The following is a 26203-nucleotide window of genomic DNA, read 5'->3' as shown; positions in this document are numbered from 1 at the left end:
AACATTCTTGTGAATCTTTTCTGAACCCTTTCAGGTTTCACAAAGTCCTTCCAGTAGGAAGGAGACCAGAATTACATGCAATATTCCTAAAGTGGCCTACATTTGTCTTTAGGTCTCTAGTGTTTTTTCTCCTCTTTTTTTCTGAAAAATAGTTAGCTACATATATGATTGATACTTAATAATTTATTATAGAAAAAAGAATGCAATCAAGTGTAAACAACAGGAAAAGTAATTTAAAGTAATTTGTTCATAAATTAAATCAATATAATAGTGAAGGCAGGATGAATAATATGTTGCTGCTGCAGCATGTGGAAGCTGTTGGATGCTAAGGTGATCTTAGTAGTAAGTGTTTGTAGGTCAAGGAACTTTTACTATAAACCGACCGACTCCCACAGCTACCTAGATTACATCTCCTCCCACCTTGCCCCTGTAAAAACACCATCCCATATTCCCAATTCCTTCGCCTCCGCTGCATCTGCTCCCAGGAGGACCAATTCCAATACCGACCAACCCAGATGGCCTCCTTCTTCAAATACCGCAATTTCCCCTCAGACGTGGTTGACAATGCTCTCCACCGCATCTCCTCCACATCCCGCTCCTCCGTCCTTGAACCCCGCCCCTCCAATTGCCACCAGGACAGAACCCCACTGGTCCTCACCTACCACCCCACCAACCTCCAGATACATCGTATTATCCTTCATCATTTCCGCAAACTCCAAAGGACACATTTCCCTCCCCTTCCCTATTAGCGTTCCGGAAAGACCACTCCCTCCATGACTCCCTCGTCAGGCCCATACCCCCCACCAACTCAACCTCCACTCCCGGCACCTTCCCCGCAACCGCAAGAAAAGGGAAACTTGTGCCCACACCTCCCCCCTCACTTCCCTCCAAGACCCCTAGGGATCCTTCCATATCCATCACAAATTCACCTGCACCTCCACACAAATCACTTACTGCATCCGCTGCACCCGATGTGGCCTCCTCCACATTGGGGAGACAGGCCGCCTACTTGTGGAACGTTTCAGAGAACACCTCTGGGACACCCGCACCAACCAACCCAACCGCCCCGTGGTTGAACACTTTAACTACACCTCCCACTCCACCAAGGACATGCAGGTCCTTGGCCTCCTCCATTGCCAGACCATGGCAACACGACGCCTGGAGGAAGAGCGCCTCATCTTCCGCCTAGGAACCCTTCAACCACACGGGATGAATGCAGATTTCTCCAGCTTCCTCATTTCCCCTCCCCCCACCTTATCTCAGTCCCAACCCTCGGACTCAGCACCGCCTTCTTGACCTGCAATCTTCTTCGTGACCTCTCCGCCCCCGCCCCCTCTCCGGCCTATCACCCTCACCTTAACCTCCTTTCACCTATCGCATTCCCAATGCCCCTCCCCAAGTCCGTCCTCCGTACCTTTTATCTTAGCCTGCTTGGCACAGCTTATGCCCGAAGAAGAAAGGCTTATGCCCGAAACGTCAATTCTCCTGCTCCTTGGATGCTGTCTGACCTGCTGTGCTTTTCTAGCAACACATTTTTCAGCTCTGATCTCCAGCATCTGCAGTCCTCACTTTCTGCAAAGAACTTCAGATCCAAGTTGAAGTGCTCAGATCCAAGCAGCAACCATTGTACCACATCAGGGAAGGGGAAAGTTACTTGGAAATGTCTTATAGAGCTGGTCACATCCCTCAGGCTAGGTCATTCAAATTTGGTCTGTCATCAGGATAAGGAATGTATGACTGCTGGTGAGACAGATATAAGGACACAGGAAATTACATTTGAAGAGCCTTGGCTGATGCACTTGTCCAATAGTTACAAGATTCTTGAAAGCTGTGTGGATGAGAGTGAGAACAGCAAGAAGGGTGCGAGGACATGGCACCAAAGTCCTATGGAGCCATTCAAGTGGGAGAAAGAAATAGGAATGTAGATGATCTACTCCTCTCCCACTTCAACTGAGCTCGCTGTGCTCCTCTCCTAGTGCTGCTGTGCTTGGCTTTCATTGATTCTCAATGTAGCAAAAGGCTTATGTTTGCATAGCAACTCTCCTGACAATGGATCATCTCAAAGCACTTCACAACCAATGGAGTACCTTGTTTTCAAAGTGTAGTCACTGCTGTAGTTTAGGAAACACAGCATCCAACTGTTAAACACCAAGAGTCCACAAATAGCAGTGTGATAATTACAAACTGATCTGGTTTAGCGATGTCAGGAATAAATGGTATTTACATATTGGAAATATGCAATAGTAGGAGGTTGGATGTTATACCATTGAGACATTTCTCTTGGAACAAAGATCTCAGTCAAGATGTTTCAAATTGTCACTCTGCAAGAGCACATATAAGTATGGAGGTCAACAAAATTTTCCATCTATTAAGACCTGTTCTGAGACTGTCTGATGTATAATCTCAGCTTTCTTTTCCTTTATTCACAGAGGTTCCCCTTGTGCTATATCTTTTCGCTTTGATCTCACTGACATGGGTTTGGGGAGGTCTGCATATGGCATATAGACACTTCTGGATGCTAATTCTGTTTGTTATTTTTAATACCCTACAGGTGAGTGTATGCGTACTTTGAACATCATTATTATCATATGGAAGGATAATAAAGTATGAATAATCATTAAGCTGATGCAATTCTTAATCTGTTTCATTACCATACAAATGAAAATATATTTATTCATCTGCTACGAAACTGCTTCAACCATCTACAGTATGGATCTGAAAGCCTGGTCATCGGTTCCCCACATTATGTATCCTAATTTTCCAGCTGAACTGAGTTAGATATTGTGATATGCAATTCTGGATGAGATTATGCTAAGTGTGAATTCACTGCATTTTTGCCCGATATCACTTAGGACATAATGAAAAAGTTGAAATCCACTGAATAAACCTGAGAAAGGAAATGTGCAGCTTGCATTGATCCTGTTTTTAAAATTCCGCTGTTGAACTTCCAAACCTCTGTGATCACTATGGTGGACTTTGTGGATTGCACTGATTGCAACCATGAGGGCAAACAGAAGATGTATAAAATGAGGGGTACCATCAAAAGTGGAGATCTACCAAATGTCATGACACACGGTGAGATACAGGAATAACTGCCGCTGATGACCATGGACAGAAACTGATACAAGCAGCCAGTCTATGCAGACTTCATACAAAATTTATATTGCTAAATTCAAAGTATGAATTCTAACTTCAAAGAAAGTAATGATTTTCCATATTGATTGATGTGCACAAATTTTTGAAAAATCTGACTTAATCTTTATTGAAAGCAGAATGTAGCTCTTTGGACATTTACAGTGATGATTCGGAATTTAATAAACATCTAAAATGAACACTGCAGTCAAGACCTGTTTAGGCTTCAATGATGTATGTTGGTGAGAAAAGATGATCTTGGCACTGTGGTATTTTGTTTTGACGAGAAGCTTCCTTATATGGTTAAAGGCCTTGTGGGAATTTATGCTGTTGGGCATAAACAACCACAGAAGGGCAATTGTTTCTGTATCACCCATTTAAACAACTATCAGCAAATGAAAAACGGTCTGAACGTCTGTTTACCAAAAGTGTGCTAGTTTCTTCTGACAAATTATTAACCTTTACAATGTATTTAAAAAAAAATGTCTTCCCTACAGTTTTATTTCATAGGCAAGCAAGCTTTCAATGGAATTGGGATTGCAATTGCTGAAACTCAATATGTATCAAATTAACCCTCAAATTACCTTTTTATCAAAATACATAACCTTTCTCTGCTGGATAAAAACTAATTTTATAATACGTGGTATTTAGCGACTTAGAACATAGAACATAGAAAAGTACAGCACAGAACAGGCCCTTAGGCCCATGATGTTGTGCTGGGACTTAATCCTAATGTAAAATATAGTAACTTGCTGCAATCCCTTTTGCTAATACATTTTGTGGACTAGTGGTGCTGGAAGAGCACAGCAGTTCAGGCAGCATCCAAGGACCTTCGAAATCGACGTTTCAGGTAAAAGCCCTTCATCAGGAAGGGCTTTTGCCCGAAACGTCGATTTCGAAGCTCCTTGGATGCTGCCTGAACTGCTGTGCTCTTCCAGCACCACTAATCCAGAATCTGGTTTCCAGCATCTGCAGTCATTGTTTTTACCTAATACATATTGTGAACACCACAGGGTAAAATAGCCAGGCTTAGCAGAAAATGGAACTCAAATGTCAAGTCAGTAACATTAGGTGGTGATGCTCGCCAAAAATCATTGAAAAAGATTCAAAATGATAAAAATGATATAATCAAAATTCTGCAAGCCAGCTCTTCTGGTACATGCTGGAGCAAATCCGTTTTGTTTAATATGAAATTAAATTTGTAAGCTTTAATAAAGTTTGTTTTGTCATGCTTTTGATTGTGTTTTTTTAGGGCCTGTATGTTTTTGTGGTGTACTTTATCTTGCACAACCAACTGTGCTGGCCAGTAAAAGCAAGCTACAATATGGAAGTCAATGGTCATCCAAGTGCAGGATCAGCCTATCTCACACCAGGTAGTGGTGCACCGTCAGTGGGAGGAGAGATCAGCAAGTCCACACAAAACCTTATCACTGCAATGGAAGAGGTAACATTACCAGAGCTGTAATTTCATTGAAACTTGATTACAGGGTTGTTTCATTACTCAAGAATTTTCTGACTACACATGTTATTTTAATGTGTCTTAAGAGTGTTCTTATCAACACAACATATGCAGGTAATGAAATCTCATTAACAAATTAAATTAGAAATGTTTGAGTGTAATCACTCACCTGTTGTGATGTTAAAACTTTCTGCTATAGTTCAACTTTATGTGTAACATTTTCATAGGCTGACATTCTGTTCCAGATTTCCCCTCTAGACTATTGGGTGTGATATGGCATGGAATGATTGTATGTGAGATGCTGGGTATTCTTTTTCTTCAGAAAAATAGTAAAAGAGTGATAAAAGGAGGAGTAGGACTGCTCAGAGACCACTAAATGTGAGGTGATGCAGTTTGGGAAGAATAACAGAATGGCAGAGTACTTGGTCAACTGAAAGATTCTTGGTAGTGTGGATGTGCAGAGGGATCTTGGAGTCCATGTGCATAGATCCCTGAAAGTTGCCACCCAGGTGGATAGTGCTGTTAAGAAGATATACGGTGTGTTACGTTACATTGGTAGAGGGATTGAGTTCCGGAACCACAATATCATGCTGCAACGATACAAAACGCTGGTGTGGTCACACTTGGAATATTGTGTACAGTTCTGGTCGCCCCATTACAAAAAGGATGTGGAAGCATTGGAAAAGGTGCAGGGAGGATTTACCAGGATGTTGCCTGGTCTGGAGGGAAGGTCTTATGAGGAAAGGCTGAGAGACTTTGGCCTTTTCTCATTGGAAGGAAGAAGGCTAAGGGGGGATTTGATAGAGACATACAAGATGATCAGAGGATTAGATAGGGTAAACAGAGAAAGACATTTTCCTAGGATGATGACATCAGCTTGTACGAGAGGGCATAACTAAAAATTGAGGGGTGATAGATTTAAGACTGATGTCAGGGGCAAGTTCTTTACACAAAGAGTGGTAAGGGCGTGGAATGCTAAAGTAGTCAATTCAGCCACATTAGGGAGATTTAAACAATCCTTAGATAAGCTCATGGATGATTTTGGGATAGTGTAGGGAGACGAGCTGAGAAAAGTCCACAGGTCGGCACAACATCGAGGGCCGAAGGGCCTGGTCTGCGCTGTATTGTTCTATGTTCTAAGGGAATTTACACATAGAGGCAGTGACCACGACTGAATTGTTAAATTAATACTTTGCATCTGTTGCCAACAAAGAGGGAGATGCCACCCAGGACATGGTGACAAAAGAAGAAATTTTGTCACTAGAAGAAGTCAAAATTGAGAGAGAAAGATGGTTTGTGCTTAAAGATGACAAGGCACCAGGACTGAATGAGATGCGTCCAAGGATTTTGAAGAAAGTGCAAATGGAGATTGAAGGGGCACCGAGCACAATCATTCAATCTTTCCCAGACTCAGGAAAGGCACCAGAAGGTTAAATGACTGCAAATATTACAACCTTGTTTCAGAAAGGTTGTAAGGATAAGCCCAGCAATTACAAACCAGTCGGTTTAACTTCAATGGTGGAAACTTCTAGAAACTATTACAACGGATACGATTTGTAGTCTTGAGGAAAAAGGTGGGTTGATTAGGAAAAATTAGCATGGTTTTCTAAAGGAAAAATTAGGTTGAACTAACTTGTTGGAGTTTTTTGAAGAAGTAACAAAAATCCCAATGAAGGTAACGTTGTTGATGTGGTGAACATGTACTTTCAGAAGATGTTTGATACTTTGTCACACGTGTGTGATGTATAATAGGTGATAGTAGATATAGGGTTGTTCTGATTGATAAGAAACAGAGAGTAGTGATCAATGGATAGTTTCAGGTTGAAAGAAGGTTTTTTTAGCAGATGTTGGTATTGGGACCCTTGCTTTTCCTGATATATATTAATGAGCTAGATCTTGGTGTGCAGGTAATAATTTCAAAGTTTACAGATGATATGGTATTTTGAAGAATTGTAACTTGTAAGGAGGAGAGTGTCGAACTCCAAAAAGGCTTAGACAAATTGGTTGAGTAGGTGGATAGCTGGTACATGGGGTTTAATGTAGAGCAGTGCAAGGTAATGCCTATTGGTAAGAAGGACAATGAAAATAAAATATTAACACTATATACAATATAAGATAGAGTATACAATTTTAAAGTGAGGACAGGAGCAGAGGAACCATTGAAGATGGCTGCAAAGCTGCAGAAAGCAGTTAATAAAGTATACAATATCCTTGGCTTTACTAATAAGCACATAGACTACTGGAGCAAGGATGTTGAACTTGTATAATACACTTGTTAGACCTTGATTGGAGTATTATATACAGTTCTGGGTACCACATTACAGGAAGGATGCAAACGCTTTGCAGGGAATGCAGAAGTCATTTACAGGAATGATTTCAAAAATGAAGAATTTCACTGATGAGGATACATTTAAAAAGTTGGGGCTGTTCTCTTGTGGAGCAGAAGGTTATAAAGAGAATTCATAGGGGCTTTCAAAATCTTGATAAAATGGGGTGGAAGAAACTATTCCCACCAGGAAAAGGATTAAGAACCAGAGGGCACAGATTTAAAGTGATTTGCAAAAATAGCAAACATGATGCAAGAGAAGTTTTTTTTTTCACACAGCAAAGTACTGTCTGGAAGTCTGCTGGAGGCAGGTCAGTTGAGGCATTCAAGAGAGCATTGGATGATTATTTGAATAGAAATAATGTGCAAGGATACTGGGGAAGAAGCATGAAATTGGCATTAAGTACTGATGTTCATTTGAAGTAGCAGTGCATATATGATGGGCCAAATGGCTTCCTTCTGTGCTGTAATACTTCTGTGATCCTCCCGATGAAGTTTACAGCTGTTTTCATGATGGGCCTACAAGCTTTAATGGTTAAGTCATGCTATTGTTTGTCAAGATGTCTTTCTTTTGGCTATGTTTATGTCATAACTAATTTCATCAACATTTTCATTTTTAATTGGGATTGCTTCATTAAAACAGAGTTATCACCACAGTGCAAAATGTTTATATTAGTAATTTAAGCATTTATATCCTAATATTGCTCTACGTTCAAGCATTTCTACCGCATCTAGAATAATCCCTGTCTGTACCCTATGATACTACTATGATCCTAGTCTACACCTTTTTCAGCTGAAAATTGACCTACTCCATTGTTTCATCTTCCACAGAACATTATTCAGGTTTAGCAAAATTAGCTTTGGAGAGTGCATTCTTGATCCTCCTGCCCTGAACAAGATCCTACAAGAAATCAATGGCCTGTTAATTGGCAATGAGTGAGTTCATTCTTTTCTCCCCATTCCCAACTAGCAGTTTGAAAAATTAAATTTGTCCCAGAAGCTTTCGAGATCTTGAGCTGCTCCCTAGAACTGTGATTTTCAACTTGTGCCTGCACTAACTCATGAACCAGAAGACATTTGAAAATCTGGATCCTGATGTCTGCATCGGCTAAATGTGACCAGTCAAGTCCAGGGCAACTAAAGTAATGGGCAGCGTTTTGACAGATTTTAAATTGTACATGCTGACTGCGGATATCAATTGCCCAGAGAACACCTGGACCTGGCTAGAGGGGCTTTCAAAATTTAAATCTTCCTGAAGATTCCTTGACAATACTGCAAAGCAGTCCTCAATGGTGTTTTTAATGCTTAACATGACTCAGACATTAATGGTGACAAATGCATTATCCATTAAAGTAATGCTTCAATAGTCTGTTGTCACACACTGAGGAAATGTTTGCTTTGATTATAAAGATTGCTGATTGAGAAGGCTGCCTTTTGAACCAAAGTAAACATTGTGGAGAGTCATTTTACCAGCAATTTCAGAGAAGAATCTACAAAATGTTTGCAAACAGTTGGAAGCTGGAGAATGGCTTCCTGATCAATTTCCTTTTACCTTTCCACAACACCAACTGAAATTGGAGTTGAACATCTCAACCCTCTTTAATAAGTGAAGAATCATGGCTGCAAGCAAGCAACTCTCAGCAGTGTCTGTGCCCCTACGATGACCAACCTGGATGAAGTTGAGGATACATTCTATGATAACCTCTACCCAAAATTAAATAGACAAACAAGACGAGACAGAGGTGTAATGGTAATGTAACTGGGTTAGTAGCCTAGATGAGTTGGGGTTCAAATCTCACCATCTGCAGTGTCATGTCTTGTGTATTGCAAAACCTTTGCCATATATCATAAAAACCCATCTGGTAACGAATGTCCTTTCCAAAAGGAAAAAAATTGTCCTTACATGCTCTGGCCTTTGTGTGACTCCATGCCCACAATAAGGTGCCAAAAGAGAAAATGCTGGAAAATCTCAGCAGGTCTGGCAGCATCTGTAAGGAGAGAAAAGAGCTGACGTTTTGAGTCTAACTGACCCTTTGACAGAGGGTCATTTAGACTCGAAACATCAGCTCTTTTCTCTCCTTACAGATGCTGCCAGACCTGCTGAGATTTTCCAGCATTTTCTCTTTTGGTTTCAGATTCCAGCATCTGCAGTAATTTGCTTTTACCCACAATAAGGTGGTTGACTCCTCAATGCCCTGCTAGTTAGTCTCTCAGATTTAGCAAACCATTGTGAAGTCTAAAACAAATGAAATCAGCTTCACATTGACATTGACATTGACCAAGAAATTGAAAATGAAAAGACGAACCCAGTCTGGTTACCCAGACATCAGGAGGCCTATGCCCAAATTAAGGGAGCTTCCCAAAAGCTAGTCAAGCTGTAGCCTGTCATAGTCCATCTCACAGAATCATATCTTACAGACAGTACCTGGGACACCACCAGCACTATCACTAGTTCTGTGTTGTCTCATTGTCAGGATAAACCCACTAAAAGTGGTGCAGTCATGGAGAAGCTTCTGTGGGAGTCCTCAATATTGAAGTCTTAAAGTCTTATGGCATTAAGTCAAACATGGGCAACAAATCACCTGTTGATTACTGGCCGTGCCCTAAAGGACCTCACTGCTAGAGTGGGCTAAATTCACTGCGAGAGATCCAATTAGCTGGAAAAACGTACTAGATCTCAACTCCACCAATTTATCTGTCGTTGTTGTATCTGTCCATGAGAGTATTGGTAGGAGTATTGACCACAGACAATGTGGATGCAAAGCCTCATTTTCACATTGAGAACACTATCCATTATGATGTGTGGTACTATCACCATTTAACTGCAAGTGAATCATACAGCACAGAAGAAGCCCTTCGGCCCACTGAGTTTGTACCAACCTATCTACACTAATCCCATTTTCTCACACTTGACCCATAGCCTCGAATGTTATAATGTTTCAAGTGCTCGTCCACATACCTTTTAAAGGTTAAAAGTCACACAATAGCAGATTATAGTTCAACAGATTTATTTGGAAGCACTAGCTTTTGGAGCGCTGCTCCTTCATCAGGTGGTTCATCAGGTGATGAAGGAGCAGCACTCCGAAAGCTAGTGCTTCCAATTAAACCTGTTGGACTATAACCTGGTGTGTAATTTTTAACTTTGTACACCCCAGTCGAAAACCGGCGTCTCCAAATCATGATTTTTAAAGGTTGTAAACCTTCCCAGCTATACTGCCCTCCCAAACAGTAGATTCCAAATTCCCACTGTCGTTTTTGGTGAAACATTGTTTCCTCAAATCCCTTCTGAGCCTCCTGTCCTTCACTTCAAAATTATATGCACTCATGAATGTCCCTTCAACTAAGGGGAACAGCTACTTCCTGTCCACACTCTCCATGCCCTTCATAACCTTATACACCTCTATCAAGTCCCCCGTCAGCCTTCTGTGCATAAAGGAAAACAATCTAAGTCTATCCGGCCTCTCTTCATAGCTAAAGTGCTCCATCCCATGTAGCAGTTTAAGATGCAGCTCACCAACACCTTCTCAAGGACAAGTAGGGACAGGCGATAAATGCTGGCCAGCTAGCGACGCCATGTCCCATGAGTGATTAAAAAATTTGCAGGAGAACCTTCCAGGCAAAGATTGCCCTTAGCAGTCACCAATGTATCCACTGGAACCTTGCCAAACACCTCAGATGATGAACACTCTCATTGCCGTCTTGAAGGGCGAACAAGAGAAAACATAGCTGCTTGAAGCACGACAACTAGACATTAAGAACTTTCTTTCACAATTCTTAATTGATAGCCAGTATCTCAATAGAATGTGAAAAGTTACACAATGTACTATTAAGCATTAGCATGTTTGTTATACAGGTGCAGTTCAAGTATGTGCTATACACATCAGTCAATTTAAATTGTTAATCAGTAACTAACTATAGTTGGATTTTTATTTCAACTTTTGCAGGTGGTTATGTGTTTAACCAGAGAAAGTTTCTCTGCCACCTGTAAAACAAATAGTGGCTAATTGATGCAGTTAATTAGTTACAGAAACATCCATATCGGTGTAAGTCCAATGATGCATGGGAGGTATTATCACACAATTTCATATCTGGATTCAAAGCAAGCAAAGATGGTCCTATTTAATGGTTTGCATTTAGCCATTCTTTCCATTTCACACAACAGCTTTTAAGCAATAAATGGTAACAAATCTATCAGCTACCTTCAAGACTGAAGTTTTATATCCTGATCCATCAGGAGCAGAGGACTTAAAGAACTTCAGATAACCTAAAAGTTTTGATTCCTCCCCCCCACACATAAGGTTACTTCTAAATCCATGGGAACATTGTGACATAGCCACTCAATTCTCTATTGGATTATCAGGCTGGGTTTCCAGCAGTCCAGGCAGCCAGTCAGTGAAAGGCTGACACCAGGTGAATTTGAGTCCATAGTTGGCTGTGGGTGCAGGGATGATCGGATGAGTAGGACAGGAAGGGACAATTGGTTGGGGAAGTGCCATCCAGGTATCCTGATGTGGCCGTATGCCCAGGAGAGGAATTAGAAGGCTCATCTGGTCATTAGGACAGGAAATAAAATACCTTGTAGGGGGATTTTAGGGGCCTGAAGGGGTCGTGGAAGCCTTGGGATTGGAAGATCAAAGGCCCTATAGAGGGGTCAGAGACATTTTGTCTTCCAGATACGGGGAGCTGATTCAAAGGGGAGCTAAAAGAGTTCCAAACAAATATATTACCACAAAGCTCAAAGGATAGACTCCCTAGTCAATTGAATACCTAAGATTATGCAGAGTAGCATAAGATAAAAAAAGAAGACTCATGTCAGACAAGAGAAGTTCAACGCTGCAGAAAGTATAGAATACCATAAAAGTGAAGGAGTGACATAAAGGAAAGAAAAGGCAGGATGCTAAAAGAAATTACCAGGTAAAATCAAAGAAAACTCAGAGATATTTGCTGTATTTATAGAAGTAAAAGGTTAGCAATTATGTCAACTGTGCCACTAATGGTACCAGTGAGAGGAAGTGGAATTTTAGTGGTTCCAACTGAATTATCCAGGGGATCATGGCAATTACATGTGGTAATTAAGGCACCCTAGATCGCCCAGCAGTATTCAAAGGAGACCACTCCATCAATATGAAGCTGATGAGAAACCAAACAGAGATGATTATGTGGACGTGCACACAAGATTTCTAGGCAGCTGCCTTGGTGCTTTCACTCTGTGCCAGTCCATTTTCCACAATCTCTTTATACTCCAAAGCAGAATTTCTGATTAGATGCTTGAAGAGAATATATACCAGTTACAATGGGGCTGATGATTTGGTGAGAAACCAAAACAAAAATCTTGGAAATGAAGTGAAAGGCACACAACAACCAGATGTTTATTTCAGAGAGGTAAAAATAATGACTGCAGGTGATGGAAACCAGATTCAAAAATCCCAGGTTAATATTCTGGGAATATGAGTTCCAATCCTACAATGCCAGCTGGTGAAATTTGAATTCACTAAAATCTGAAATTGAAATAGCCGAATGGTGACTATTGTCAAATGTTGTGAAATCCCATTCAGTTCACTAATATTCTTTTGGGAAGGAAAACTGCTAATCTTAACTGGCTTGGCCTACATGTAATTCCAGACCCCCAGCAATGTGGTTAATTCTTAACTGCTGCCTGAGAAATCAGGAATGGCAATAAATGCTGACCTACCCAGAGTTGCCACATCCCATTTACAAATAAATAGCAATGCCCTTCAGTGCACACTGGCGAGTGTCTCGTGTGCTGTGATTGTGCAGTAATGAGGCTTGATTCCTCAGATGAATCAAACACCACAGCATGAGTGTCTCTTCACATGATTTTGAGGCATACAAGGAAACAGATCAGTGCCCTCATTACTGTACAGTCCACTTAGGTGTCAGACATGTGATAAGCACAAGCAAATGCCACTTCTTCCCCAATCCATCTCACCCAATGACACCGTGACAAAGTAGTCTTGCATGCAAACAAACATTGTTTTCACAGTTTGGTGCCAGTTCATCTTTTACCCTTCACCATAAGTTTCAAAGGTCAGTTGCAGGCAGCAAAAATAGGTGACGTAGTAAAGTGGGTGTAGGAAATGATATTTATCTGAGTCAAAAAATAATCAGGAGCTTAACAATCTAACTTTGTATAACACTCCCATAGGATTATCCTTGTGCAGCAACATATCTTCACTTTTCTTTTTCCTCACTTTTTTTTCTGGTGCTACCCTTGTGCTTTCAGTCAAGCTGGAGGCACGTTGCTCAGATTACTGCTCCGGCTGCTCAGATGCTCTTGATTGATGTCTTCTGGATTTAGGAGCCCACTTAAACCTGGCTAAAGATAACTCCAACCTTGTGCCTGTTCCTGTACCTGTACCTGTGCAAGTGGAGTCTAGGGAGTTCATAAGGTACTGACTGAGAGGGCAATTGGTCATGAGTGAGAAGTGAGCTTTGACCTTACTCTGTTTCTCCTTTCATAATCAACCCTGTCATGGCCTACCATATCTACTTGCTATCACCGAGGTGTGGATTAGTGAGTCATCCAATTTACAGTGATATTTACAGTGTGCAGGCATGCATGCTATTTTCAATGTTTCATTCAGTTGGCCATTCTATTCAAGGCATCATGACAAAGACCCACAACATCGTCCCATTCATGTTTGAAACAGACTACTACATGATTTCTGTAAGCAAGCACAGTGTGATGGAAAGCCTGCTAGTACATCGCACATTATTCACTCCTGCTTAAGAAGCATTCTGTTCATCAACAGCCAGCATTTGTCCAGCTGAATGTAGCTTGGACTACCCTGCAGCCTCTATACAGATACTCCACTGCTATCCTTGTCTCCATCTGCATTTACTCACTTGTTATGAGCCATTAGATGACAATCTGACGATTTGTCTTAATGGTCACACTAAAGTGTGAACAACTGAGCTTGTGGGTGAAATTAAAGATATAAATTAAAACAAGGTAAGAATGTTTTAAGTGATCATTATGCACATGATAATATCTTACTCACATCAAGTCTACATGAGTGAGTATTTGTGGCATGTCAAAAACCGGTACTTTATTCTGGTACCTGGGAGGTCTCCGTCTTCCCATCTCTGAAGACTAGACACATTTAGACTCCACTATTCTCCAGTGTCACCTGCTCTGGAGCTATCAGTTGCAAGATGGATGAAGTGCCTCTTCCTGATATTTGATGTTCTCTTCTCCAAAGATGGAAAGAAGAGCATGATGAATGATGGCATCAGTTGCACTTATTTCCGATGACTATGAAGAAGAGGCATGACAATGTTAATGAGTGTCAGTGAGGTTGGACATATGGGGATCTAAGCAAGTGCATTTCCACAGAGGCATGGGAATCTTCAAATTAAGTTGGTATGAAGAATGATATGCTGGAGAAGAGCTCAGAAGGCAGAGTGAGGATACAGCTTGATGCATACATCAGGCTTTATTTGAGTGAGCCACTGTATTTCAGTTTCCTGGGCTGCTTTGGTCATTAAACTGCTCTTGACATTGAGTCACTGAAAATGACACCACTCTCCAGCTGCTAAACAGGCAACTTTCAGCCGTTTCTTCTCTGTTACAACGGCAAGGAAAAAGGAGTGCCCTATGGGCCCTTGCAGAGCCCAGCAGCACTTTCAAAGATGACTTAACTCCATTATGTCAATTTCTGCTAACTCTAAACTCCATCAAATTGCATGTACAGGGTTCAAAACCTAACCTACTATTTCAGAATGCATGGTCTTTTAAACTGAGAACAACTTGCATCTCAATCCAAAAAGAGTAATTCTGAGAATGTAGTAATGTGCTGCACTGAATTGTTAGCTTCAATTGTGTGCTGAGGGAAAGCATTCTGATTCTGGCAAGAATGCTAACACCGTACACATAAATACTGGTACAGATTATTAGATGTGAGATGAAAATATAAGGCAGCACATACACTCCTTGAGTAGCATTGAAATAGTCAAGATAGTGAAAATTTCCTTTAAAATTGAATTGGAGATGTCTGTGTTGGACTGGGGAGTACAAAGTTAAAAAATCACACAACACCAGGTTATAGTCCAACAAGTTTATTTGGAAGCACTAGCTTTCGGAGTATTGCTCCTTCATCAGGTGGTTGTGGAGTATAAGATCGTAAGACACAGAATTTATAGCAGATGTTTACAGTGTGATGTAATTGAAATTATATATTGAAAAACAGTTTTGCGATTTACGTATGAAAGAACTGAAACAAGCACGATCATTCTAAAAGATGAGAAACTTAAACAATCCAGGTCTTTTTCCTTTGAGAGCAGCAGTAAATGTACATTGCTGTTGGTAATGCAGGACAAGATCACAATGAACTACAGTGGCATCACACAACTGAGGGCATAGCAGAAACTGGGCAAGCTTTCTCAATGCATCAGTAACACAAAAAATAACATGCAAAATGCATTTCTGTTAGAAGTTGAGTGACGAGCAGAATACATGAAGTGCCTCATGTATTCATTTGTCTATACGTTTGATTATAGGTATTCAACTTCATCAATGTTTAAAGTTCTGTTGCTGACCCTGGTGGTTAAAAGTGTAAGAAACACTGGAATGGTACTAAGCTGAACTATTTGGTTTGATCTTAAGTCTGCAGGTCTCATTTTGAGAAGCAGACTGAATGCTGCAACTGATTTATAAGTTCATAAGATATAGGAGCAGATTAGGCCATTCAGCCCATCAAGTCTGCTCTAGCTGATATTTTCCTCACCCCCCCATTTTCCTTCCTTCTCCCCATAACCTTTCAACCCATTATCAATTGATAATCTGTCTAACTCCTCCTCAAATGTACTCACTGTCCCAGCATCCACTGCACTTTGGGGTAGTGAATTCCACAGATTCACAACCCTTTGAGAGAAGTAGTTTCTCCTCAACTCTATTTTAAATTTGCTACCCCTTATCCTAAGTCTATGATCCCTTGTCCTAGAATGCCTCACAAGAGGAAGCAACCACTTCATGTCTATTTTATCCATTTCTTTTATCATCTTGAATACATAAATTGGATCTCCCTTCATTCTTCTAAATTCTAGCGAGTATAGGCGTAAACTGTTCATTCTGTCTTCTGCATTTTGAGCTAACGATGAAATGAAATCACCTCCTTACGGTAAAGTGAAATACTGCAGACGCTGAAATAAAAAGAAAAAGTATTGGTGAAATTCAGCAGGTTATGTCAGCATCTGCAGCAGAAAATTAGAGTTAACATTTCAAGTCCAATATCGCTTCAGATTGAAGAGAGGCAGAAATGTGGTGGATTCTATGCTGTTGAAACGATGGGTGGAAGGTGGTGAGTGGCAAGTGGGACAAAAAGGAAGGGCAAGGAAAGATTAAAGGGCTAGAGAGGTTCGGAATTAATGGTTTTGTAGAGAAAAAACGAATGGTAATGGTTTTAGAGAGGTGGCAAAGCATTTGTTCAGAGTAGGTGTGAATAACAGAATAAAGGTTAGCTCTGACTGGGAGCAAAAATATGAAAACAAAGGAAGATGCAAGGTTGGGACAGTGGGGGTGGGGTCAAATTTAAAATGGAAGCTGGACTGAAATTGTTGAGCTCCATGTTGAATAAAGTATAAAATAGTTAAGCAGAAAATAAACTGCTGTTTCTTTAGCTTGTGTTGGGCTTCACCAAAACACTGCAGCAGGCCTCAAACAGAAATTGGTACTTGGGAGAATGATGCTGTACATCACTAATACTTCTGACACTCACTGTTTAGGCACATACATCACAGATAGCCGTTCAGAGAGTCAATGAAACGATATCCAGCACTGGTCTGTGCTTTAACACAAAAGCATTCATGATTTTAATTGCATCTCTGTGGCTATTTTTACATTTTAACTACATTGTCAACATAAAAAAATCAAAGGATTAATAATAGTTCATATCATATGCTGAAAGAATCCTTCCCATTCTTATCAAAACCATTGCAAACCTGTCCTATATTTCTGTCTCACTTGCAATTGAGGCAGCTTCTGGAGCATTCGCTGCTATAAAATGTGAGTCAGCCGCTGAGAGTGGGGAAAAATATGAATAGCATTGCATGAACACTGCAACGCCAGAAGAGATAACCAGCCTTGAAGAAGCTGAAGGTTTCCAAAGTGTAGAAGAGAAAATCTTTGTAGGTCTTCAGCTATGGCTTTGATCAGAAAAGTTCATGCTGTGAGGCTAAAAAGGAGAAGTCTCTATTATGGGGAGGCAGTGTTAATGTGGTAGAGTTACTGGATTAATAATTCAGAACTCCAGACTAATATTTTGGGAAATTGGTATGAATCCCACCTAGGTAGATGATGATATTTGAGTTCAGTAAAAGTTTGGAGTAATAGTGACTGTGGAACCATTGTTGATTATCATAAAGATGCACGACTTTTTAATTAATGTCCTTTAGAAAATGTAATCTACCCTCCTTACTTGGTCTGGAATACATTTAACTTCAGACTTGCAGCAGTCTTTGGACAATTAGGAATGGGCAGTAACTACTGGCGTATCCAGTAACACCACTATCTCACAAGCAAAGAAATAAACAGAAACTAGACCCATGTCTCCTGCATTCAGCAAATGTAGCACCTCACGGCTACTAGTCTGACATACCGTCACCTTCACAATATGCTCCTGTGGAAGGTGGGGCAAGATGCTGAGCATCCTTTTGATGGCATTTGTATATCATACGAAGGGAAATAATGCCCTACGGCACTTCCATTATGAGTAGGGGGCTAAAGTTCAAACTGGATAGGGTGGCAACACATTACACCTCACTGCCTTATTTTCTTGTAATTTTAATTAATTATTGTGCCTGAACCATCTTCCTCTTCTCCAATTTGCAATAGGGTATAGTAGAGGAAAACCTCACCCATAATTTTATGACTTAAGTGTTGCCACCATAGTTTGTGGGTGGTACGGTGCCGCAGTGGTTAGCACTGCTGCCTCACAGCGCCAGAGACCTGGGTTCAATTCCCACCTCAGGTGACTCTCTGTGTGGATTTGCACATTCTCCCTGTGTCTGCATGGGTTTCCACCGGGTGCTCTGGTTTCCTCCCACAAACCAAAAATGTGCCAGTTAGGTGAATTGGTCATGCTAAATTGCCCATAGTATTAGGTGAAGGGGTTAAATGTAGGGGAATGGGTCTGTGTGGGTTGCGCTTCAACGGGTAGGTGTGGACATGTTGGGCCGAAGGGCCTGTTTCCGCACTGTAAGTAATCTAAATCTAAAAAAAAGGTGTAACAATAGCAGCAATTAATTTAATGAAATCAAAATCTGCCTGAATTTAACTTACTTTTTAACTAACACTAAAACTGCACAGGTTTCAGGATATTCTAATAACAACAAAACAGTGCAGTACAAATTATGTTTATTTTGAAGGAGTTGTGTTCTTTTCCTAGAGCCAGCTGTATATAGCAGGTTACCTGTGCTGCTTTCAGTGAGCATGTTGTCCATAACTGGGTATTAACATTTTCTGCCACATTCTGCAGGCATCCTGATAAATAACTATCCATGTGTTCACGCCAAATATTACCATGAGTTCTGGGCTTTCTTTGGGAGACAAGATGTTGTAGTGTTATTGAATTTCGTTTAAGATCAGGAATTTCAAAAAGATATCCAGTTTAATTTGGAGTGATAGCTCCTGGACTGCTCACATTAAGGGCAGATCTTATATGATGATAAGTTGACTGCATTGTTCAAATGAATGATGCTACAATGCTGCAGCATATTTTGCTTCGCAGTACGAGAGCTCATTGCATAAATGGGAGACACTGAACAAAGATAAGAAAGGGGAACAAGTATTGAAAGGATATCATTTTGTTATATTAATTCCTGAGCACTTATCAGTGTAGCATAAGAGCAGGTCAATTGCTTTCCCTCAGAACAGTGAAAGTGTGTAGTACAAAGATTGAAGAAGAGATCAAAAACAGATTGCTGGACAAGCTCAGCAGGTCTAGCAGCATCTGTAAAGAGAAATCAGAGTTAACATTTCAGGTCTGGTGACCATTCTTCCTTTTTATAGCTTCCGCAGTTCTTTCAGTTTTTATTGAAGGATGAAAGAGGATAAAGAGTATATATACTGTGAAGTTTTGAAGTTTATGAGAATCATTGGGTTGAATCTTAAGCTTTTTTAGCTAACTTGAGATACATCAAGTTTTTTGGAGTGTTTGGTGCAGTGAGAAAAACATTTCCTTACGATGCTGTTGTATCTTACTGGTGTCTAGTTCCTCATTAAAACAAGTTAGACAACTCTGACCAGAATGGTTTGAATGAATTTATCCAGGTGTCCCACAATACCAATGCAGTCCAAATCAATATGAACATAAGTCAGTAACCAATGCAAAACAGTCTCAACTTTATTAGGAAAATGGTTACAAGAACAATGTCTCTAATCCTATTTGGCTCCTTAAACTTACACTGCTTCCTGGTCTCTTGTAAATTTACACAATCGCTGTCTCTCTGGTTCTGCCTCTGGTCTGCAAAGCTGCTATCTCTCTTCCTCTCTCTCCCTTCCTCTGGATGTCAGCTGCTCTCTGCCTCTGGTCATGCTGGTCTCATCAGATGGCCTCCAGAAGATTCAGGAGAGAGGTCTGTAGGCAAACCCTGTTTTTACACCTTTTTGAATGGTTTTCTAGAATTTATAATAGTTCTGGATAATCAGGATGACACACTTAAAAGTGTATAACATTCTTAATAATTTCAATGATATGCTACTATTTGTTTCTTTGTGTAACAGGAGCTTTGTCTGGGCCCTCCTTTGTTGAGTGCATAAGTTGTTGGGGTGTGTATCCAGGATGACTTTGCCTTTTACATTTTGCTAATGTCATTAGAGCCTGGCTGCTGTGTTTGCACTGTGCCCGGTGTGTGGGTTTTGTGATTTCAGTGTTCTACTTGGCCAATATACCCAGCATTCCTTGCTGTTTGGCCAAGTTAGTAATCTATCTGTGTTTTAGCAGCCAGGATGCTGCTCCATTACCAAACTTGCTGCATTAACTACCCAGTACTCACTCTCCATGACATTTTTCACAGCCAAATTCTACCCCATCTTACCACCCAAAATAACTCATCATCATCAGAAATGTACTGAAACACTGGAATTGCCCAAATTTTGAAGTTAAAAATAACAGTAAAATATCTAGTCACTGTTATTAAAGAGTAAATCAGACAGCAACCTTCAGCAACCATGTATGCACAGTTAACCATTCAAATCAGGAAGTTACTCTCCAACTTCCATAGAAACAAAGAACATAGCAGCAGAAGTATGTCAATGGCCCCTTCAAGCCTGCGCTACCATTCAATATGATCCTGGTTGATCATTGAGCTCAATACCCTGAACCCCACCCTATTATCCCTTGATCACTTTTGGCTCAAGGGTTCTATTTAGCTCCTTTTTGAAAAATAATGTTTTGGCCTCAACCACTTCCGGTGGCAAATATTTCCAGAGCTTCACTACTCTGTGGTGAAGAAATTTCTCTCCATCTCAGTCCTAAAAGGTTTACCCCTTATCCTTAAACTGGTTCTGGACTCTCCCCACTATTGGGAGCATCCGTCCTGCATCCAATCTGTCTAGTCCCGTTACTGCTTTATAGGTTTCTATGACATCCCCTACACCCCATTCTTCTAACTGCAGTGAATACAATCCTAGTCAACTCATACTTCAGTCCTGCCATTTCAGGCATCAATTTGGTGATTATTGTTCCCTGGTCTTCCAAACGCTGTGCAAAATCTTGGCAAGAGAGTCAGCATTATTTCTAATGTTTTTGCACGTAATGGTAGCTAGCTTCAAAACTCATCAGGAAAAGGTTGGGTTGTCCATTAGTTGAAGCATTTTTTTTAATGGTCTCATAAGTCTTGAAACTGCCAAACAACAACCCTAGCACTTTAATAGTTACAATTGTAAAGGAGTTTTATGAATTCATTTTCGGAATATCATAAACTTTCAGAAACTTCGGCCACAACAGACAGATGATTTAACAGTAAATTTCTGATTTCAAACTTCCACCGATTCAAATAAACTTTGCATTTGCTCTAATTCATGGTCTATATTCATGCTGTCCACCTATTGCTAAGCTGTTACTGCAATAATGGTAAACTGAGGCACATAATAATTCCTTAATCTCACATGGATTTACTCCATAATTTGCTGTAGTTCCTAAATTTTATGGCTTCTCCTGTCAATATGTCACAAAATGCATTTACTTCTTGGCACAGTAAGGCAACAGCTCCTGTGATCTGAGAAGTTTTTCTGTGCATACAACTGGTGGCTTAAGAACATTGCAGCATAAAGAGGCAATATGCCAAGTTGAAACGAGGTCTTTCTCATTAATACAGCACTGAAGTCTACTTAAGTATAGGAATCAGTTTCCAGCTCTGAAATATTCAATTTTTTTTCAAAAAACTCTTTCAATAAAGTTAATTTCCTCACTCATTCAAACACCATACATTTAAATAGTTCTGTTTATGGCCTTTTTTTATGCAGCTCAGCCTCCTGTTTGCACTGTGCACTGTGCCACAAAAAAAATGTGATCTAATCAACATTTAGTGCTCCCAACCATCGTAGTCTCCCTTCAGAATTAGTACCTTGCACATAATGGCTGCAACAGACTATTTACTATAAATTAGCTCTAAGTAATTGGTGAATATTATTTGTCCATCCAATCAGCAGTATTCTAGATGCTTGACAGAAGAATAGTGTAATCAGATCTTTATTGGTTTAAAGGAAACTAGTTAAGCAGAATCTTATTTATGCTGTAATTGAGATTTGCATCTATGTATGCATATCCTGTGAGAATGACGGGTGTTCTTAATTATATTCTGATTCAATGGAAAATCCCCAATTGTATTTCAACTGAATTGCAAAGCTTGATTTATTATTGACTGCTGCCTTCAAATTGAATGGGGGAGAGGGGCCAGCAAGAGGTCATTGTCCACATTGGAACCAACCTCATAGGAAGGGAAAAGTTCGAGAGTCTGAAGGGAGATTACAGAGAGTTAGACAGGAATTTAAAAAGGAGGTCCTCGAGGGTAGTAATATCTGGATTATTCCCAGTGCTACAAGCTAGTGAGGGTAGGAATAGGAGGATAGAACAGATGAATGCATGGCTGAGGAGCTGGTGTATGGGAGAAGGATTCACATTTTTGGATCTTTGGAATCTCTTTTAGGGTAGAAGTGACCTGTAGAAGAAGGATGGATTGCACCTAAATTGGAAGGAGACTAATATACCGGGGGTGGGGAGCAGGGAGATAGTGAGGAAAGAGATCAATCTGAGACTGGTATAGTTGAGAACAGAAGTGAGTCAAACAGTCAGGGCAGGCAGGGACATGGTAGGACTAATAAATTAAACTGCATTTATTTCAATGCAAGGGGCCTAACAGGGAAGGCAGATGAACTCAGGACATGGTTAGGAACATGGGACTGGGATATCATAGCAATTACAGAAATATGGCTCAGGGATGGGCAGGACTGGCAGCTTCATGTTTCAGGGTACAAATGCTCCAGAAAGGATAGAAAGAGTGGCAAGAGAGGAGGGCAAGTGATGTTTTTGATAAGGGATAGCATTACAGCTGTGCTGAGGGAGGATATTCCTGGAAATACATCCAGGGACGTTATTTGGGTGGAACTGAGAAATAAGAAAGGGATGATCACTTTATTGGGATTGTATTATAGACCCCTTAAGAGTCACAGAGAAATTGAGAAACAAATTTTTAAGGAGATCTCAGCTATCTGTAAGAATAATAGGGTAATTATGGTAGGGGATTTTAACTTTCCAAACATCGACCAGGACTGCCATAGTGTGAAGGGTTAAGATGGAGAGGAATTTGTTAAGTGTGTATAAGAAAATTTTCTGATTCAGTATGTGGAGGCCGCCACTGATGATGTTACCTTGCCAGGTAATGAAACGTCTGGATATCAAACCTACAGCTCAGCGGGCAAATCTACACCCTAAAGGAATATACCTTCTCTGGATTCTCGTTATCTCATTTCTGAAGGCTTCCCATTTTCCAGCCGTCCCTTTACCTGCGAACACCTGCTTCCAATCAGCTTTCAAACGTTTTTTCCGAATACTGTCAAAATTAGCCTTTCTTCAATTTAGAACTTCAACTTTTAGATCTGATGTATCCTTTTCCATCACTATTTTAAATCTAATAAAATTATGGTCGCTGGCCCCAAAGTGCTCCGCCATTGACACCTCAGTCACCTGCCCTGCATTATTTCCCAAGATTAGGTCGAGTTTTGCACCTTCTCTAGTAGGTACATCCACATACTGAATCAGAAAATTTTCTTATATACACATAACAAATTCCACTCCATCTTAACCCTTCACACTATGGCAGTCCCAGTCGATATTTGGAAAGTTAAAATCCCCTACCATAATTACCCTATTATTCTTACAGATAGCTGAGATCTCCTTTAAAGTTTGTTTCTCAATTTCTCAGAGATAAATTATATCTCTGAGATAACGAGAATCCAGAGAAAGTATATTCCTTTAGGGATATCAGAGATATAATTAAGAACACCCGTCATTCTCACAGGGTAAGCATATATAGATGCAAATCTCAATTACAGCATAAATAAGATTCTGCTTAACTAGTTTCCTTTAAACCAATAAAGATCTGATTACACTATTCTTCTGTCAAGCATCTAGAATACTGCTGATTGGATGGACAAATAATATTCACCAATTACTTAGAGCTAATTTATAGTAAATAGTCTGTTGCAGCCATTATGTGCAAGGTACTAATTCTGAAGGGAGACTACGATGGTTGGGAGCACTAAATTTTGATTAGATCACATTTTTTTTGTGGCACAGTGCACAGTGCAAACAGGAGGCTGAGCTGCATAAAAAAAGGACATAAACAGAACTATTTAAATGTATGGTGTTTGAATGAGTGAGGAAATTAACTTTATTGAAAGAGCTTATTGAAAAAAAATTGAATATTTCAGAGCTGGAAACTGATTCCTATACTTAAGTAGACTTCAGTGCTGTATTAATGAGAAAGACCTCGTTTCAACTTGGCATATTGCCTCTTTATGCTGCAATGTTCTTAAGCCACCAGTTGTATGCACAGAAAAACTTCTCAGATCACAGGAGCTGTTGCCTTACTGTGCCAAGAAGTAAATGCATTTTGTGACATATTGACAGGAGAAGCCATAAAATTTAGGAACTGCAGCAAATTATGGAGTAAATCCATGTGAGATTAAGGAATTATTATGTGCTCAGTTTACCATTATTGCAGTAACAGCTTAGCAATAGGTGGGCAGCATGAATATAGACCATGAATTAGAGTAAGTGCAAAGTTTATTTGAATTGGTGGGAGTTTGAAATCAGAAATTTACTGTTAAATCATCTATCTGTTGTGGCTGACGTTTCTGAAAGTTTATGATATTCTGAAAATGAATTCATAAAAATCCTTTACAATTGTAACTATTAAAGTGCTAGGGTTGTTGTTTGGCAGTTTCAAGACTTATGCGACCATTAAAAAAAACGCTTAAACTAATGTACAACCCAACCTTTTTCTGATGAGCTTTGAAGCTAGCTACCATTACGTGCAAAAACATTAGTCCTACTATGTCCCTGCCTGCCCTGACTGTTTGACTCGCTTCTGTTCTCAATTGTACCAGTCTCAGATTGATCTCTTGCCAAGATTTTGCACAGCGTTTGGAAGACCAGGGAACAATAATCACCAAATTGATGCCTGAAATGGCAGGACTGAAGTATGAGTTGACTAGGATTGTATTCACTGCAGTTAGAAGAATGGGGTGTAGGGGATGTCATAGAAACCTATAAAGCAGTAACGGGACTAGACAGATTGGATGCAGTACGGATGCTCCCAATAGTGGGGAGAGTCCAGAACCAGTTTAAGGATAAGGGGTAAACCTTTTAGGACTGAGATGAAGAGAAATTTCTTCACCACAGAGTAGTGAAGCTCTGGAAATATTTGCCACCGGAAGTGGTTGAGGCCAAAACATTATTTTTCAAAAAGGAGCTAAATAGAACCTTTGAGACAAAAGTGATCAAGGGATAATGGGGTGGGGTTCAGGGTATTGAGCTCAATGATCAACCAGGATCATATTGAATGGTAGCGCAGGCTTGAAGGGGCCATTGACATACTTCTGCTGCTATGTTCTTTGTTTCTATGAAACTTGGAGAGTAACTTCCTGATTTGAATGGTTAACTGTGCATACATGGTTACTGAAAGTTGCTGTCTGATTTACTCTTTAATAACAGTGACTAGATATTTTACTGTTATTTTTAACTTCAGAATTTGGGCAATTTCCTTTTACATTGAGCTTCCATTAAATCCTTCAGGACTCCCAAATTTCCCAATTACTATGAATCAGCTACGTATTGCTTGCTCTTCAAAAAAAACTCAATGCACAAGTTCCACTACATGTCTCAGACATTCATTATTACTGGATGTGAAAGAATTATGATAATGAGATAATCCACTTTCAATGTTTCTTACAAGTCAGTCCATTAAAACTAAGAAACAAATGCATATGGTATTCAGTGATAATTATGATAGTTGCACATCTTCAGGGCAGAAACTAGAGAGTTGAGGAACTATTGCAGATTCGACCCGATTCCCAGTGGAAGATTAAGTAAATTTACATTAAATTCTATTCTAATGAAACAATTGTGAGAGTAAATAATTTGTCTTTTAAGATTAAAAACTTTGAAGGTGTGTTGTACATTGGGTAACACAAGATGGATTACAGCCAAACCTACAGCTCAGCGAGCAAACCTACACCCTAAACCTCAACCTGAGCTACAAACCTTCACAAACCTTGCAAAGTATATTCCTGTCAGGGTGAAAGGAAAGGCTGGTAGGTATAGGGAATGCTGGATGACTAAAGAAATTGAGGGTTTAGTTAAGAAAAAGAAGGAAGCACGTGTGAGGTATAGACAGGATAGATCGAGTGAATCCTCAGAAGAGTATAAAGGAAGTAGGAGTATACATAAGAGGGAAATCAGGTGGGCAAAAAGCGGACATGAGATTGCTTTGACAAATAGAAATAAGGGGAATCCAAAGGGTTTTTACAAATATATTAAGGACAAAAGGGTAACTAGGGAGAGAATAGGGCCCCTCAAAGATCAGTAAGGCGGCCTTTGTGTGGAGCCGCAGAAAGTGGGGGCGATACTAAACGAGTATTTCGCATCAGTATTTATTGTGGAAAAGGATATGGAAGATATAGAAAGTAGCGAAATAGATGGTGACACCTTGCAAAATGTCCAGATTACAGAGGAGGAAGTGCAGGATGTCTTGAAATGCATAAA

General features: G+C 40.1%; 1 protein-coding gene across 2 annotated transcripts in view; it reads left to right on the top strand.

Moving 5' to 3' along the window:
- adgrv1 (adhesion G protein-coupled receptor V1) overlaps nt 1–26203 on the top strand; it is a 571861-nt gene that overhangs the window by 524456 nt on the left and 21202 nt on the right. For both annotated transcript variants that reach the window (XM_043709113.2, XM_043709105.2), the window contains 2 exons: nt 2430–2551; nt 4385–4576. In XM_043709113.2, the coding sequence (XP_043565048.2) occupies nt 2430–2551; nt 4385–4576 (314 nt within the window). The remainder of the gene's footprint in view (nt 1–2429; nt 2552–4384; nt 4577–26203) is intronic.

This window comes from Chiloscyllium plagiosum, unplaced genomic scaffold, assembly GCF_037043375.1.
Source record: "Chiloscyllium plagiosum isolate Xiang-an unplaced genomic scaffold, Cpla_swu_hap1 HiC_scaffold_2, whole genome shotgun sequence".
Classification (NCBI taxonomy): Eukaryota; Metazoa; Chordata; class Chondrichthyes; order Orectolobiformes; family Hemiscylliidae; genus Chiloscyllium; species Chiloscyllium plagiosum.
This window is presented reverse-complemented; position numbering and strand designations above follow the sequence as displayed.